At 37.3% G+C, this 18,725-nt stretch overlaps 2 protein-coding genes across 2 annotated transcripts; both read left to right on the forward strand.

The window, feature by feature from the left end:
- Positions 1-4,146: 4,146 nt before the first annotated feature.
- Positions 4,147-10,013, forward strand: LOC131989404 (interferon-induced very large GTPase 1-like). The gene is made up of 4 exons (XM_059354613.1): positions 4,147-4,235; positions 4,352-4,412; positions 4,505-4,759; positions 5,232-10,013. The coding sequence occupies exons 1-4, from the start codon at positions 4,185-4,187 to the stop codon at positions 9,896-9,898; spliced, it is 5,034 nt and encodes a 1,677-aa protein (XP_059210596.1). The 5' UTR covers positions 4,147-4,184; the 3' UTR covers positions 9,899-10,013.
- Positions 10,014-15,286: 5,273 nt separating this feature from the next.
- On the forward strand, positions 15,287-18,374 carry mblac1 (metallo-beta-lactamase domain containing 1). The gene is made up of 2 exons (XM_059354623.1): positions 15,287-15,709; positions 17,255-18,374. The coding sequence occupies exons 1-2, from the start codon at positions 15,287-15,289 to the stop codon at positions 17,492-17,494; spliced, it is 663 nt and encodes a 220-aa protein (XP_059210606.1). The 3' UTR covers positions 17,495-18,374.
- Positions 18,375-18,725: the final 351 nt, after the last annotated feature.

Consider the following 18,725-nt stretch of genomic DNA (forward strand, 5'->3'; position numbering starts at 1 on the left):
CTATCATTTGTTTTTTGTATTGGTCTGTGTCCATAATGACTGTTGTTCTGCCTTTATCTGTGGGTAGCACTTTGATCATTTACGTGTCTGAACTTGAGACTTTGGCCTGACCAGAAGTATTTTATTACAGAATTGACCCAAGTCATAACCCACTTTAACAACTTAATGTCAGTTTATAACTAAATGGATTTACTGCCTTCAACATGAGGTGGAAAAGTATTTAGGTCCCTTACTTAAGTAAAAATACTATTACCACACTGTGAAATTAAGTAAAAATCCTGAATTTAAAACTTACTGAAGTAAAAACAGAGTCCTTCTTTTGCCCAAATTCAAGGATGCTCGTCTGTATCCTCCGTGCGCCCCAAGTACCCATAATGCCTTGCGCGAACTGGTCTACCAGGAGATTTAAAAACTGTCGAGCGAAGAAACGGTGATGCTGGCGTCGCAATATGAATGTAAACAAGTATTTTCGGTGAATATTTGTTATCACATAACTTAAAAAACTTGTGTTCAAAGTCAAGCAAAACATATGCAGAAACAAATGCCAGAATATTTAGCTAAAATAGAATAAGCTTCATCTTGATACATTGCCAGTTAATTGGTGAAGTTATTCATCTTTAATTCATATATATGCGTCAGTCTGATGATGTACGATGTGAAAAGAATATGTAGCTATGCCATTCAGAAAGTTATACATGTTTTCTGTTTTAACAGGGACCGACAGTCAGCTATTGTCCGTTATCATTATTTATAAATAACTGTATATAAACACATTTACATATATTGACGCTGCACAATCCAAGTAGTATGTGGTCCTGCCAACGTGTTTCCAATGAATTCATTTAACTTTTCAGTGTATCAATTATTTATGATCGATGTTCTCAAAAGATTAAATTCAACTCACCCCGTGCTGCCATTTAATACCAGTAAGATTCTAAATGATCAGTAAGAGAGGGACACACAGAGAAGAAACAAAGTGCATTTATCATCTGATATAATTCCACATTTGCCGTTTAGTTTAATACATGACAAAAAAAGTACATGATTAAGTTCTACAGTTCAGGGATGTCATAACTGCAGAAAGTTAAATGTGTCGGATATTGACAAGCTTCTGAAACTTCCACTTGTTCTGAATAAAGTTTTGTTCACATACTGGATATTGGTGAGGATGGGTCAGTCAAATCCTGGAATATCGTTTGCTCCCTTAGGCAAAGGGAGGTGACCAGATGGTAAGTTTCACTTTCTCTGAGAAACAGAAACTGTACAGGTAGAATAAAAGGAGACGCCTACAATGAACAAATTCATTGTCAGGGAAGCAGAGTGCGTTATTCTCAGGACTAATACACAGCCCACAACGGAAGATTGCATTCACAGCACTGGATAAAAGATCAACTTTATTTTACCATGGATAAACATCTCCTAAGGTAGGCTATAAAATCTGTGTATCTTCTGTTCAATCCATATCTGTTTGGAAATCAAAACACGGATAACGAAAAGTGACCTGTTTTTTAAATAATCAACCTTTCATTTACATGATACATTATACAAGACTCCCACTTTTCTCTTCTTTTAAATACAGTGCATGACCAGGATGTCAAGTATGAGAATAAGGGCCCGAATGTTGATTTTGAAAAATTACATTTTGCAATTTAGTGGTCATGTGGTCAGGATTCTATGACCCCGAGGTTCCTGCGACCTCTTTCATTAGGTCCATGTGGTTCCATGCAACGCGCAGCAGCACAGGCACGCTTTCTCATGTGATGACATTTTAAACACGGACACATATGCTTTTAAAGGCGAAAGGAGGGTAGACTCAAGGTTGGAAGACATTTCCAAGGACACAATATGCCATAGGCTATATTACTGCGGTCAAGCCAAATGAAACTATCCATAATCAGAGACTGTTTCCACTTCAGGTAGTCAGTGGACATCCTCAGGATGTCCCTCAGCTGACTGCAAGACATTCTGATGTATAATTTCAAAATGAAAACCTTTTGAAATCTCACATATTCTGCTATTTTTAACCCTTTCATGCATGGAGGTCACTACAGTGTAGAGCTGTTAAAAAGTGCTTTTTCTCTATATATGCCTGCAATTTTGGGCACTGCTGCATATAGTCCACACTAGTGGAAGCTAATGCATCATCCCATACAAAAAATCCTATTGGCTGATCATTGCAATGGGAAAAAGTAGTCAGTGAAACCAAGATGTCCGACAGACAGGGAGAAAGACTAAACACCTCGGCTATTTCGGTGTCTAGCTTCTATAAAAAGATACCACTGCAGCTAAAAAAAATATAATTACATCAAGTAACATCTAAGGTGACATATTATGTAAAGATTTTCCATGTATTGATTTTATATTTGGAGGAAATACGGATTAATCGTCTGTCCACTCAATTGTACATCATGCATCACTAGCTATATTTCAACTTCAATGCAATGTCAATTACTAACAATGTTGTTCTTGAAAATAATTCATATCCTATAATGTTTTGGTTGTAGATCAACTTCTTTATGTTTTTTATCATGGAATATGAGATGAGACACTCCACCACTGGCAAAACAGAGAGCAGTGTCTAAGGCTCCCCCTTAGATCTGGTTTGCCCCCAGAAACCACTGGCCCCAGCTCAAGGAAGCAAAAAATGCCAGTAGATGCCTAGATGCTGCATGCACACGAAGAACCAAGTAGATCTGCGTGCAGTGTCTTGCAGCTTTGTGCCCCGGATGCTCTGGCAACTATCATAGAAAATAGTCTCTCAAAAATGAGCAACAAGCATGATTTGACAGGAAATATGATACATGCTATAACACACTATGAGAGAATATGCTCAGTTCAGAGACTTAACAAGAATACAGTATGACATCCCTAAAGATAAATAAAAACGCCTAGTGGAAAAAAAAAAAGTTTTATGATTATGTTAACTACTATATTTATCAATAGAGCTCATATAGAGTATTGGAGGAACCACCATTCCAACAGAATACCATGTTACAACTGTATAACTAAATTAAGACTATATCCATATAACTACCATGTTATTACATTGATGTGGTTTTACAGTACAAAACGCATGAAGTACACTTGAGTGGACAAAAAAATATTTCTTTATAGAATAAAGATAGACTTTTTTTTTTTTTAAACCTTGTTTTACATCCCTAATGATGTATAAAAATACTTAGTAAAAAAATCCTGATTGAGTTTATCATAATTCATGCATGAGAGGGTTAATTAGAGGAAAAATAGCAGATTAGAGATTTCAAAGGGCTTTTATTTTGAAATTATACATCAGAATGTCCTGTAATCAGCTGCGCTACATCCTGAGGATGCCCACTGTCCATCTAAAGTAAAATGAATCTCTGATTATGGATAGTTTCCTTTTAATTGCAATTTGAAATTAGATGGAAATACAGTTAAACCGAAAACTGCTTTTATTTTGAAGGCCGTTCTAGCACGTTGGTACCTCAATGTCCAGTAAATACATGCATCACGAAAACAAGTGGCGGCTGGCTTGACTGTATTTTCTGAACTGGGGGTGGCTTGATCGTAGTTCTTCTTCTGAGGTTGTGAGTATGACAAAATCGCCGAACACTCATGCTCGAGCAGTTCTGCACAGTGCACACCAATCTCGGCCAGATGGGCAGATATGTCTGCATATGCAATTCCGTTTCGGAATAGATCAATTATAATCAGCAAACGGCTCAAGTGGTGCCATAGCCAACCCTATGTGCCACGGTTGTCAATAAATCTCCATTTTGTTTTTCATTTTCTGTTTGTCTTTTTCCCCATCTTCTTAAGGGAGACATGAAAAATAAAAATGACAAATGACGATCAATTCATATTTTACAGGCATATTTTGAAAAAAAAAAAAAATCAGTTTTTTAACTTGAAAAAAAAAAATTTTTTTTTTTTCATTTTTCGTGCTTTGATTTCCAAATGGATATGGATTGGATGGAAGATACACACACAGATTCTATAATTAATTTGTTTGTCATTGTTTTTTCCAGCTTTTAAGACTTAAAATAGTGTTTAAATGCTGATAAATTTTTTGGTCTATATTGTCGTCTAGCAGGTTGCAGAGTACACATAAAATATGGAATGTTTTTGTAGAAGAATGTGTTACAGTGATATTTTTTTATTGCTTTCAGTGAGAGGCTTTATGAATAATCTGGACCAAGTGTGGGATGGCTGAGAGTGAACCCACAATGGAGAACTCTGATTCAGCTGATAAGGAGGTAAACTGTTTAATAACAAAATAATTACATACATACATGTAAACTATAATTAATCTTTTCTGAATTAGATTATGAATGTGATTATAATTTAAATACATGTTTTCCTAATTTCCAAGGAGTTCAATGATGTTCCTAATGGAAATCAAAGCAAAGCAACCTCACTATCTGTGACCACAGGTAAGCCTGAAAAACAAAAAGCACTTTAAAGTACATCCAAACATTGACAGAACTTGAATTTCCAGAAAAGTGAAACCATCTATCATTCACAGAGCCCAGCGCTGTTCTGCAGATTTCAGTCGATGAGATCAGCAGTGAGTCCCTGTCTCTGAGTTGGGACACCCCTGCTGGTGGAGTGAAGAGTTACATTGTGACTTGTTGCAGTGAGGGAAACATTGTGCAAGAGTTGGTAACAGACACAAACAACCTGACTCTCAGCAACCTGATGCCAGGGGAAACTCTGCAGGTTTCTGCACAACTTCCAAATGGAGGAACAAGCAAGCTAGCTGTAACATCTGTTCGCACAAGTAAGTAAAACAAATATAATAACATAATTGCAACAAGAAAAAATTATTTTCTACAAAGTCACAGTCATGGCAAAACACACGTTTATATTAAAGACTTATGTAATTATGATATGAACCAACACGTTTATGAGTAGGGCTGTAGTGGTACAGCATAATAAGGGTAAGTTAACCCTTACCTTAGGTCATCAGGGAAGGCCCACTCAAAGCCAATGCAAAAACTCTGTGATGTTACACTAACACAAACACACAAAGCTAAAGGTAAAGTTGCACAAGAAAAAACAGAAAACATCACTGAACCCTTTAGTGATCGTGAAAACTGTACCAGCCCCTGGCTTCAGCAGGTACACAACCCCCATTTTGGATTAAGCTCAGGCCAAGAACAAAGGAAAAATGACACATATTAGATGGTGTTGTTCGAGAATATTCCAATAATCAATGATGGTTTGAATAGCTGTCGTTCTCATGTCAACAGAGCCACACCTAGAGATGTTATTGAAGGATCTGGGGTTGGAGCAACACTACAAGGAGAAGCTATCACTGAGCACAGTCCTTCAGATTGACCAGAAGACCATTACTGATGAACCTGCCAGGTGTAATTCAGATCTCCCATGGTATTTTCTGAAGAAGCTCATGATGGTTAATGTGACAGCTAGGAATGTGAAATGTACATCAGTATGTGAGTCAGACTTTGATGATCCAGCAGGAAATACAGAGTCAGATGATGATGATTCGTGTGACAGTCAACACTCAGATGACATAAACCCCCTTGACATAATCACTGCTCTCTTTCTGTGCTCTGATGGTTTTGTGCAGCAGGAAATTGCACTCAAAATGTCTATGTGTCAGTTTTCTGTGCCACTGTTACTTCCCAATTGTGACACAGAGCAGTGCACACTGATGCTTTGGGCCATGAGAGACATTGTTAAAAAGTACAGACCTCAGTCACTTTCAGAATCCAAGGGCTTCACTGAAGAAAGAATAGTTCTCTCTGAACTTCCAATGATATCTTTTGTGAGGCTGGGTGAGTGCTCTTTGTCCAAGTCAGAGATCCTCAACAAGCTTCTGAGCAATTCTCAGCAGTACCACGACACGTTTATCCACCATGATATGGAGTGTGGTGACAGTCCCAAAAAAATATCCAATGGACTGGCTGAAATCACTTGGTACCTTCCCTGTGGGACAAAAAACATGGATGTCTTCAGTGAGCCAGTAGCCATAGCCAACCTTCATGGGGACATTGCTTCATTTGAGACACAATTTTCTTTTTTGTGTGAGACATCAGCAGCAGTTTTTGTGTTCTTTGACAATTTGGACTCTGAATGTGAGATTCTTACCAACCAACACCACAAGGCACAGATCTTCTTGGTCGGTAACCACCAAAGCACTCCCTCCAGTAAAGATGCTCGAAAAAAGTTAGCAACCAAGTTCGGTTTGAATAAGAGCAATGTCCTTTTTAAGGCTAAGCACATGAATGGTGCAGACTTTGTCAAAGATTTGCGAAAAAAAATCAGTAATGTAGTTGAGAACTCAAAAATGAAGATGACAATAGAGCAGATGGCTGACATTGCCCATGAACTAGGAATCTTGGTTGATGAAGACTCTTCAGAGTGCCAGGATGCCAAGAAAAATGCAGATGCCATCACTGCAGAGATTCACGACACCCTTAAATACAAAGAAGATCAGCTACCCTTGCAAGGCCAAATATGGAAGGAACTGACTCGCTTAGAGAAAGAAGAATTTCGGCCTCGAAATGTTGGGTCTCAGGACATAGAAAAGTACAAAAGTGATCTGCAGGAGAAGAAAAAAGAACTTCGGGAAAAGCAGAACTCATATGACATATCAAAAGGAATGACATGCTTCATCAAAGCAGTATCAAGTCCACGGATAGAGAGGTGCTATTTCCTAAAATGGATGCGAATGAACCTTGATAACGTATCTCGCGAAAAATTGTCTGGCCTCAGGGAGCAGTACAAAGAAAAATGCAAAAATTCAGAGAACAAAGAGGACATCAAAGACATTGACAGACAACTTTCCAACAGCTCACTGGGGACTGAACACTTCTTCCGTGAAATGGGTCAGATCTATGAAGCTTCACTTTGTCTTCCAGAAACAGATCCATCACGTCAACAATTACAGCATCTGCCAAAACTATGTGCAGAATTGTTGCTTGATGGATTTCCAGTTGAGCTTGTAGATGGAGATGCATCCAACATACCTCTCAGATGGGTGAGTGATGTTCTCTCTCAGCTCAATGGCTTGGTGTCTTCTAAGAGTAAGATACTCGTGGTCACGGTTCTTGGAGTTCAGAGCACAGGAAAGTCTACTCTCCTCAACACCATGTTTGGAGTGCAGTTTGCAGTCAGCAGTGGCCGATGCACTCGAGGTGCCTTTATGTTGCTCATCAGAATCGATGAAGATGTCAAAAAAGAACTCAACTGTGACTTCATGGTGATCATTGACACTGAGGGCTTAAAGTCAGCAGAGCTTGCACAACTGGACAATAGCCATGAGCACGACAATGAGCTTGCAACACTTGTTGTTGGGCTGAGTGATATCACCATCATCAATATTGCAATGGAGAACTCCACAGAAATGAAGGACATCCTACAGATAGTTGTGCATGCCTTCCTCAGGATGAAAGAGGTGGGCAAGAAGCCCAAATGTCAGTTAGTTCACCAGAACGTGTCAGATGTTTCGGCCCATGAGAAGAACTTACGAGACAGGAAACTGCTCTTGGAACAGTTGAATGAGATGACCCAGGCAGCAGCCAAAATGGAAAAGAAAGAGGAGAACAAGAGCTTCACTGATGTGATGGAGTACAGTCCAGACACTGGGAACTGGTACATCCCTGGACTCTGGAATGGAAACCCACCAATGGCACCAGTCAATGCAGGGTACAGCGAAGCTGTGTATGAGCTCAAGAAAAACATCATCCAAATTTTGGGAAGTTGTGCATCATCTGCCAATAATATCTCAGAGTTTACAGAGTGGATGAAAAGCCTGTGGACTGCTGTAAAGCATGAAAACTTCATCTTCAGCTTCAGGAACAGCCTGGTGGCTGATGCATACACGAGGCTCTGCACAGAATACAACAAATGGGAATGGGAATTCAAGAAAAACATGTACAGATGGGTTACAAATGCTGAAACAAGAATTTCCAACTTTGGCACATTTGCTGTGAAATCTGAAATGTCTGACATGAGAAAACATTTGAAAAAAGAAGCTAGCACTGAGCTGTCTAAATGGGAGACAAAGATTCTTAACAACCTGACACAGTACTTCAAGCAAACGGAGGGTCACGTCTATCTAGTGGAAGCATACAGGGCGGACTTTGTGAACAGTGCCAAGAGTCTTCGACGAGAAATGGAGAACTCAGTGTTCAATCAACTTGCAGCAGCAGCCGACATCAGACAGGGAATGGCAGAACTTGATAGAATCAAGGAGAACCACACAAATGACTTAGAAGGAAGAGTGCGTGCACTGATTGACAAATGTCGGGAAAAAAAATGTGAGATGACTGGTGAAGAGCTAGACGAAGAATTTGACAGGATGTGGGAGGAAATGGTGAAGGAAATTCACTTTTCGAAGCAAAAGCCCAGTAATATCATTGTGATGGTGCAACACCACCTGTGGGATAATGTAGCACATAAGGGGAGTCATGCTTGTCAATTATTAAGTCAGAAGAGCCTGAAAGATTGTGGAGTGGGGCATTTGAAATATACAGTGGAAGGACTTTACAAGCAGTTTAAACACGTACTTTGCTGGGTCTTCAACATTGAAGATCACGTAATGGCTCTACAAAAACTGTCTGACAGCATCATAATGACTTGCTCCCAGTTAGTGACTGAAAAAATAGAAAGAAAGAACAATTGCCACGACACTTACATCCAGGAGATCCTACACACGATTGATGAAAAGCTGCAAAACAATCAGGAGATCAAGACAGAGATTGAGTTTGAAGTTTCTCTGAAACAGCACATCTGTGGATTTGCAGCAAGAAAGTTTCAAAAAATGCACGAAGATTTCATACAAGTGAATGATCCCTACAGATGTCTGGATCGAAACAAAGAAAAGTTTCGTGCTGATTTTAAAGATGTGTTCCAAGAACGAGATCAGTGCCAGAAGAAGGCAAAAGAGTTCACAGAGCTCTGCTTGAGGCCTGCAGTCGAAGACTTTGTCAACCGTTCTTTGGGTCTTGATATCATTGATGAAATGCTGACAAGTAAGCAGTTCAGCACAAGAATGGACCTCCAGTATTCAATCCTGCTGGATTTGCTCTCGAAGTGTGACTTTGAAAACTATCGGAGCTATATTCACTCATATGAGCAGTATGTAAAGAAGTGGATCCTCGACCAAATAGTGGAACGTTTCTCAAAGGGGTCTACAACGTTTGAGTTTGAGGATCAACATATCAAGTCAACCATCAACAGCATAAATGATGCTATCAACAAAGCTAAAGGAAAGAGTGGCGACTTCAAGACATTTGTAGAGGGTATCTGTCAGGAACTAGGAGATAAACTGGTCATTTCCCAGGATGCTCTTCATGCTTTCATGACCCTGAACGATGCAGACCAGGAACAGTTTGCTGATTGGCTCACTGAGTGTGTGAAGGTGATGGCAGAAGGTCTGAGAGAGAAGTTTAAAGAAACAAACATCCAAATGAAACTAAAAAATCTTCATGTGAAGCCTCAGAGCGTGCTTTTCACCAAACTGATTGGATGTGGTAAACAGTGTCCATTCTGCAAAGCACCTTGTGAGGCAGGAGGAAACAATCACACTGAGCACTGGACGTCATTACACAGACCAGAAGGTCTGGGTAGATACAGGTGGAAGAGTTCAACAGAACTTGTCACTGACATATGCTCCTCCCTTGTGATCAGTGACAACTCTTTTAGCTGCAGTGCAACAAACGGTGAGTGGCACCCCTACAAAAAATACAGAGAAATATTCGAAGACTGGAGCATTGCTCCAGATGTCAGCCTTCAGGCATCAGACTATTGGAAATATGTGATGAAAAAGTTCAATACTAAGTTTGCTGAAGCATACAAAGCAAAGCCTGCTGATATTCCTGCAAGTTGGAAGGCTATCACATCTAAACAAGCAGAAGCGAGCCTCAAAGAGTCCTTTCACATCCAGTGAGAGACTACAGACTGTGGTTAGAAGTGCTCATCCTCCTGATGTACTCTCATTATCCTCCCATGGATATTTTGATCTTCCTGGTTTTATGTGATATATAAGAGAAGCACAAACATGCTGTATATACAAAGACAATAATGAAGAAACTGTGAGCAGAGCTTGTAAAGGGGGACACGAGAGAAGATCGCTGTTGTGGAAATGTCTTCTTTTTGAATGCTTTTTGATAGGTTGACTACATTAACTATAATATGCGATGGTAATGGAAAGTGGAAACAATAGTTACCTTTAAACTGTCATATTATGACAATACAACATTGAGGATAAGTATCATATTGATGGGTTTTTTTCTCTCCATTTGGGTAAAATAGGATTTTTTTCTTGATTTTTAATGTCTGTTTTTCTTCAATTCAGTTCCAAATATTTTTATTTAGTTAAATTTAGAATGTTTGTTCTTTGTTTCTGCAACATATAAATATGTTATTCTTATATACATGAGAGAAAGTGTGATAAGTTTGATGTGTAACTTTTTTTTTTAAGTCAGTATTTAGAATCTCTTTATTTTTGTTAGTTATCTCTTGCAAAATATTGACTTTGATTCCACACCATTCAGACTTGATGTGGTATTGTCAAAACAGGACAAAACTTTTTGTTGAAGTATGATATTTGATTGTTTATTCAAAATTAAGAACGTATTTGTTGTTGTTTCTGTGAAAATCTGATGCAAAATGTTAATATTTTCAGTGTATTAAGAAATCATTCAGTCTAAATGTTAACATGTACGTCATACATGACAAAATCTAATGAGGATAATGTGTAATTTCCTTGACTCAAAATCTGTAATTTCTCTGGGGGTTTTTTCAATTCCAATTTACATTTTTAACTGCATGTAATCGTCTACTCCTACCTTACAATTTTACAGTTTGCTTTTTCTAAAATGATATGTCATCTTTTTTTACTCAGAATACAAAATCTCTTTAATGTTAAGTATCTGATGTATTTTTTATTTTTAAACACCACTCAGAATCTGTTTGTATTTGTCTCTGTAAAATATTCCAAATATTTAGTTTTAAGTTCATGTTATGTCTTTCACTAAAAATAAATTGTTTTTGTTTCCGTGTAGCATCTGATGCCACATATCTGCTTATTTTTGAATCAATAAAAAAAAAAAATTCAGTCAAAATGTAGCATTACCATCATTAATGCATGACAGAAAATGTGTTTTAATCAAGTTTAATACAATATTTACCCTTTTTTAATATTCAGAATTAAGAATCTTTTGCTTTTTATTTGTTTAATGCATTTTATTCCAAATATTGCATATACATATACATTTTAAAGGAATTGAAAATATCATTCATTTTATATGTAGTACTGTCAACATGTATACATTCATACTTGTGTTAATTCAATAAAGAGACAAAATGGGCAGACTGGCTATGAATGTCTTTAATGTTTCCCAGATCAGAATCACAGCATACAGTGTATAATAACTTCTAAAGTAAACAGAAATATCATCACCTCATTTATTTATATAGTTTAAGTTTTACTATACTTAAAAAAAAATAAAAAAATCATCTTTTTAAAATTCCATTATTTAACATTTTTCTTCATCTCAAGTCTTGAATTTCTGAATTCAACAAAGAATGTCAAAACAAGACAACAGGTGCAAGTTTGCAATGGAGACCAAGCTGGAGTTTATTTGAGTGAGGGTGTGTCGCGGCCATTGTCGGGGGTTATAACCATGTGCGTCCATGCACCACTGACCTGACACAGGATAAACCATCACCCAGCTCCACTGTGTGACCACAGGGCTGCACTGAGTCACTGTATAACACAGTGTGTGTCTGATCCACTCACACACTCAGACTCTTACTCTTGCTACATCACATCACTGTATAAGGTCAACACAGCCTCTGTAACATACGATTACATTGTAACCTTGGTTCTCTGAGTGAAGAGATCTCTCCAGCTATTACCCCGGCCCGTATATGAAAGAGAGCTGCAGTTTAATATGCAGCATAATATAATATATATATTTTTTGATCGATTGATTGATTGAAGTTTATTTCGAATATGAAAACAAAATAATAATAATAAAAAAAGAGTCGGGGTGGTGGTTCACACTGGTAGAGCACTTACCATGTAGGCTGAGTCCTTGCTGCGGCGGAGCCGGGTTCGAATCCGGCCTGAGCTCCCTTTGCCGCATGTCTTCCCCTCTGTCACCCCCTTACACTCTATCACTTTCAATAAAGCATAAAAATGCCAAAAAAATAATCTTTTACAAAAAAAAAAAAGAGTCAGACAAAACATTGAACATGACATGTAGAATACATATTCGAAAAAGGAGTGAGAAGAAGTAAAACTTATAAACTCCCAACCCCTCTCCTTAAATATGACAAGTTAAAAACCTTGTATAAACATGTCTTGTATTACAAAACATAAATATAATTTACGTATACACCGTAATTATACATACATACATACACGTGCCCACATATGCATACATACACAAACACAGGCACACATACATACGAAAGGAAAAGAAACAGCAACCCAAGGAAAAGAAACAACAACACAAAATGCAACCAGTTTAAAAAAGATCAAAATAAATAAACACAGTATATAATATAATATAATATAATATAATATAATATAATATAATAATAAGAATATATGTATATAAATATGGATACATTTTGTTTATATATGGTTATATCTACAAGTATTTACAGATGAAATGCAGTGAACATTTTATTTAAATTAGTATTATTTTATTTGGTAGTTCCCTTCATTATTCTTGTCTAGTATATAGTATAGATTTGATTTGATCTATTTGCTGGTTAGGATTTAGTCTCCTGTTTATTTGCATTTTTCTCTCTTGGGCGAACAACTGCAATGATACAAATTTGTGTAATTAGCATAAAATAAAGATGAAATAATATGCTATGGTCTTTGGTTTGTGAGATCTCAACTAGATATTTGAACAGCTGGAGAAAGGGAAGACACAAGATGTTTCTTTCAGACAATAACATATTTATTAATACCCCCACCAACCCCAGAATTGTTCCACCACCATCAACACTACGTCATCTGTCACCAATCCATCATTTCCTCTTTAAGAGACTTTAAAAAAACAACCAACAAAAAACAAAAACATTTAAAGTAAATATAAAGTAAAAGTAATAATCTTTGTTAAAAAATTTATATTTCTTTTTAAAACACCGGCTGGCGTTAAAAGGGAAGGGAAAGGATCTCATTCCTTAACAAATGGTCTAACATTCCTTTTATTGTGCAATTTAAGGCACTATAATTGTTTTTTAGCTTTCATGAATATTGCATATCACCATAATAGACACTTTTAATTACTGTAAATCACAGAATAGAACAAATCTTTTGAAAAACACACAGTTTTACTGTAAAAATATTTTTAAAAATCATGTAAAATGAATGGAGAAATACCATATTGTCTCAAGGACACAATTACTTTTAAATAAAGGGACTACTCAGTCTAAATTACAGTTTTTGCTGATATTTACATTTAAATTTACAGTAGAAAACCCACTCACTGTAATTTTTACGGTGAAATTCTGGCAACCACAGCTGCCGGTATTTTACCCTAAATTTAACAGATTATTTTTTACAGTGTATCTCACTGTTAGAATGTCTGCCATATTTCCTGGAGAAATGCACTTGTTTATCCACTACCCATTGGAATCTGTCATTTCAACCCTCGGTACCTTTCCACCATTGGGTCTCGGGTTATTTGAGTAAGAGCCTTCCCCTCTCCCTCACCAGAACAAGGGGAACAGGCCCCTTCACAAATTGTGTCCAGTTTGTGTTTCTACAACATGAACCACACATCTAGCTTCAGGAAGTCTGACCAGCTTTTTGTCCCACCTTTCACAGGGGCTACGAGGCAATCCTCGACTCCTCTGTCTGATCTCACCTGGAGCATTCATCAGCTGATCTTTTCAGGGACGTGTCAGTAGAGAGATCTACCTGGCCGTGTCCCGCTCTTGCACATCTTGCACAGTAATTTGTCAGGGATGTGATTGACTGTATTTCTATTTATGAAATTTAATATACAGATTTGTACATGTAATAAAATACAATAAAAATGTAAAAAATCGAATAAAGAAAGGGCAAATTTGCAATAAAGGGTGCATCTGGATTTTTTAAAAAGTAAAACCTGGATTGTTTGACAAAGATACGATTTTTTAAAATGTTGTTATCTTGCTGACAAACAGACCAACAAGCAAACTGAAAACATGACCTCACTGGTGTAGGTTAAAGTAATTCCTCAAGTAAACTATTTTTAAAGACTGTAACTCTGTTCAGAACAGCACCATTTTCTGTAACGGTAGCGGTTACTACAATACAGTTACAATATGGAGTCCAGTGATGTGTATTGACTCTATTTCTATTTAGGAAATTTAATATACAAATTTGTACATGCAATAAAATACAAAAAAAATTGTAAAAAAAATCTAATAAAGAAAGAGCAAATTTGCAACAAAGTAAAACCTGGATTGTTTGACAAAGATACGATTTTTAAAATTTTGTTATCCTGCTGACAAACAGACCAACAAGCAAACTGAAAACATGACCTCACTGGTGTAGGTTAAAGTAATTCCTCAAGTAAACTATTTTTAAAGACTGTAACTCTGTTCAGAACAGCACCATTTTCTGTAACGGTAACGGTTACTACAATACAGTTACAATATGGAATCCAGTGACATGTATTGACTCTATTTCTATTTAGGAAATTTAATATACAAATTTGTACATGCAATAAAATACAAAAAACATTGTAAAAAAAATCTAATAAAGAAAGAGCAAATTTGCAACAAAGTAAAACCTGGATTGTTTGACAAAAATACGATTTTTAAATTTTTGTTATCCTGCTGACAAACAGACCAACAAGCAAACTGAAAACATGACCTCACTGGTGTAGGTTAAAGTAATTCCTCAAGTAAACTATTTTTAAAGACTGTAACTCTGTTCAGAACAGCACCATTTTCTGTAACGGTAACGGTTACTATAATACAGTTACAATATGGAATCCAGTGACGTGTATTGACTCTATTTCTATTTAGGAAATTTAATATACAAATTTGTACATGCAATAAAATACAAAAAACATTGTAAAAAAATCTAATAAAGAAAGAGCAAATTTGCAACAAAGTAAAACCTGGATTGTTTGACAAAGATACGATTTTTTAAATGTTGTTCTTTTTTTTAAAAAAATGTTAAAAAACATAAATAATGATTTTTTTTACAGTCTGTCCTACAGACTCCAGTGCGATAGGTGGCGCTAGCACCTAATAGTTGTTATTGCAACCCACCAAAAACAAAAACAAAGCAGAGTAAGCGCCTGTCCATGCTGCTACAATGGGGACAGACAGTAAAGTTTTGTGTAGTCAGTTTCAAACTGTCCCTCTGTCCGAGTCTCAGTTGGACTTCCCCGGTCAGCCGTACTCCGTGTCCGTCCTGAAACCCGGGTACTGTCTCCCTCAGACCGACGGGACGTTCAAGGCCGACGGAACCATCACGCTTATAACGGGACCCAGGACTATTCTGGTGGACACCGGGGGGCCGTGGGACCGGGACTTTCTCCTAACGACACTGAGAGAGAGGGGACTACAACCGGGGGACATTGACGTGATCGTGGGGACTCACGGACATTCAGACCACGTAGGAAATCTGAGTCTTTTCTCCACGGCGCTGATGATTGTGGGGTTTGATGTCAGTGAAGGGGACACGTACCGTCCCAACAAGCTGGCAGAGGGACACGCGTACTGCATTGATGAGTATGTAAGTTTCACGTCCTCACAGAAAACATTTAAAGATAGTCTAAAGCAACTGAGCTCCAAAAACACTTCACACAAGCATCAAATGTACTTAATGGTGTCTGAAATGTCCATTCTGTTACGAAGACGACCCAGTGCATCAGTTCATTCAGTGTGTACTCATTTTAACTAAATCATGACTGATATGTTCATGTTTGTGTTTTACCAGGACAAAAAGCAAATATCCAGATTTTTCAAAATAAAAGTATTAAAAATAAATAAATGCATGAGACTGCTTGAAACCAGGGTGTGCAGGGCATCAAACCAGGAGGATACAATAGCAACTAGCCACTAAAGCAGGGCACAGTTCCCTGCAAAGTGATGTTCTGTGATCTGTAGTAAGTAAGTCAAGTCAAATTTATTTCTATAGCGCATTTACAGACGGCTGAGCCGCACCAAAGTGCTTCACATAAAAGTGCATAAAGTGCAATAAAATACAGGAATGACAAATGTGAAAGAAACAAAAAGGGTTAAAAGACATTTCCTGTAAGAGTTAAAATAGATTAAAAGAACCGATCATTTTAAACCTATAAACCAGGCCTTTGCAATATAAGCAAAATGTTCTACCCTACATATCTCAGTAACAATATATAGAAAACAATATATAATGTTTTCTGGTAATTTAATAAATAGAGTATGTGAAATAACCACATGGTGTTTTTGTGTACTTGTGTGTTTAAATGTAATACATAACGGGCGCAGTAATGTGCTGCCCACTGCTCCTTGCATGGTGTGTTCACTTGTGTGTAAAAAAAGATGGGTTAAATGCAGAGGTTGAATTTCCCCATTGTGGGATTAATAAAGTAATCTTCTTTTTAGCAAATTAAATGCACAGCATATTTTCTCATTAGTTAAGAACTTCAGTGCAAAATAAACAACAATTACTATACAACAAGTGAAAAAATATCTATCTATCTATCTATCTATCTATCTATCTATCTATCTATCTATCTGTGAGCTATACAGTACAGGCCAAAAGTTTCAATGCATCTCATTCAATGCGTTTTTCTTTATTTTCATGACTATTTACATTGTAGATTCTCACTGAAGGCATCAAAAATATGAATGAACACATATGGAATTATGTACTTAACAAAAAAAGTGTGAAATAACTGAAAACATGTCTTGTATTTTAGATTCCTCAAAGTAGCCACCCTTTGCTTACTAGAATATAAGACATGTTTTCAGTTATTTCACACTTCTTTGTTAAGTACATAATTCCACATGTGTTCATTAATAGTTTTGATGAATTTACAATGTCAATAGTCATGAAAATAAAGGAAAAACATTGAATGAGAAGGTGTGTCCAAACTTTTGGCCTGTACTGTATGTGTATATATATATATATATATATATATATATATATATATATATATATATATATATATATATATATATGTATGTATATAAAAACAAAAACATGACCTTTGTAGACAGTAAGTCTGTGTACTGAATGGTGCAGAGTGGACTGTCCGACTGTGCCAACGACCGTGTCTCCTCCCTCCCACAGATATCTGTAGTTCCCAGTCCAGGCCACACAGGACAGGACGTCAGCGTCCAGGTGACGGGAACCTCAGCCGGCACAGTGCTCGTTGCAGGGGACTTATTTGAGTGCTGCGCAGATGAGGACAGCTGGAGGGATCTGAGTATGAACACTGCAGTGCAGGAGGTCAACCGCCAGGAGGCGCTGCGTACCGCCGATGTCATCATACCGGGACATGGACTCCCGTTTAGAGTCCTCAGGAACTGATGAACCACCTCTGGAGTCACTGGGTGCATCTCATGGTGCTTACTTTATGTCTCCTTGCTCCTCGATCCTTGCTTGAACATGAAGTTGTGTGAGGGTGTTGTCTTTGCAACTATCTCAAACTCCATTTTTGCTAACTTTTCCTCTCTCCTCGCCTGGTTTTTATTGCTTAAAAAGACACAAGAAAAGATGCAAGCGAGGGAAACGTGGAGGCAATTAAGAGACATGAGATGCACCCATAGATCTTTTTTACTGCAGGTATTTTGTCTTATAAAAGCAGGGAAACTACTTTCACTAACAATGGCTCAGTTTCATCAAAGTTCACCTAAATGGAATACAGTCATTGTAACGTTATCAATAAATCTGGGATTTCCTGCTATAACAAGCCAAAACTCTGCTGGGTTATGTAAGGACATGAGTTGACTGATTAAAGGTGGAGTTTTATAACTTAACTGGACCTGTATCATCATAGTGAAAGCTGACTGTTGCCATTCCAAGCAAGTCAACACAGACTGATTAACCCTTTGAACCGGGATCGAAACGTATGTTCTTGCCAAAAATTCAGTTTTTCATGGAAAGAAAATGAAAAAACAACAACAGACATTATGGTTTAAATTGAAACTAGTCCAAAAGCCCCAGATCATAGGTTAAGAAAGCTTTATTCTACATGTCTCATTTAAAATGTTGCCAATAAACAGTTTGGAATAACTAGATGCTGTTAAAAACATAAAATTCTGCACTCCTCAATAATACTGTGCAGCCATGATTGATTCTGCTGAGACAACAATTATGTGACAAATATTCACTAAAAACTGCACTGACAGCTTGCTGTTTACACAGAGCAGAGAGGAGAGGACAGGAGAGGTTGTAAAAAAAATGCTTCAATATGTATAACATGTGGAGACCCAATTTCTTTCCCCAACATTTATGACACTTGCAGGCCCTTAGAAAAGTGTTGTTGTTTTTTAATTTTTTTTTTTTTTTTTTACTTATGCACAAAAGACATTTCTGAGTTGTTCAAACTTCTAGCCATGATCGAGCTGATTCCATAGAGCTGCAGGACTCTATATATTGGAGTGAAATACAAGGCCACAGTGAGTAAAATGTAAAAAGAGCAACAACAAAAAACACACACCCTGAAACAGCTTGTTGGGGTTGGCGGCAGTTTTGAGGCTCTCCAGGATGTACAGGAACCAGGGCATGATGGGAAACACCTGGCTCAAGTCGACAATAT

This window comes from Centropristis striata, chromosome 17 (genome assembly GCF_030273125.1).
Source record: "Centropristis striata isolate RG_2023a ecotype Rhode Island chromosome 17, C.striata_1.0, whole genome shotgun sequence".
In the NCBI taxonomy this organism is placed as follows: domain Eukaryota; kingdom Metazoa; phylum Chordata; class Actinopteri; order Perciformes; family Serranidae; genus Centropristis; species Centropristis striata.

Coding starts and splice junctions, on each gene's coding strand:
- LOC131989404 (XM_059354613.1), top strand. CDS start 4,185: ATGGCTGAGAGTGAACCCACAATGGAGAACTCTGATTCAGCTGATAAG. Junction 4,236..4,351: donor CTGATTCAGCTGATAAGGAG/GTAAACTGTTTA, acceptor CTAATTTCCAAG/GAGTTCAATGATGTTCCTAA. Junction 4,760..5,231: donor TGTAACATCTGTTCGCACAA/GTAAGTAAAACA, acceptor TCATGTCAACAG/AGCCACACCTAGAGATGTTA.
- mblac1 (XM_059354623.1), top strand. CDS start 15,287: ATGGGGACAGACAGTAAAGTTTTGTGTAGTCAGTTTCAAACTGTCCCT. Junction 15,710..17,254: donor CGTACTGCATTGATGAGTAT/GTAAGTTTCACG, acceptor TCCCTCCCACAG/ATATCTGTAGTTCCCAGTCC.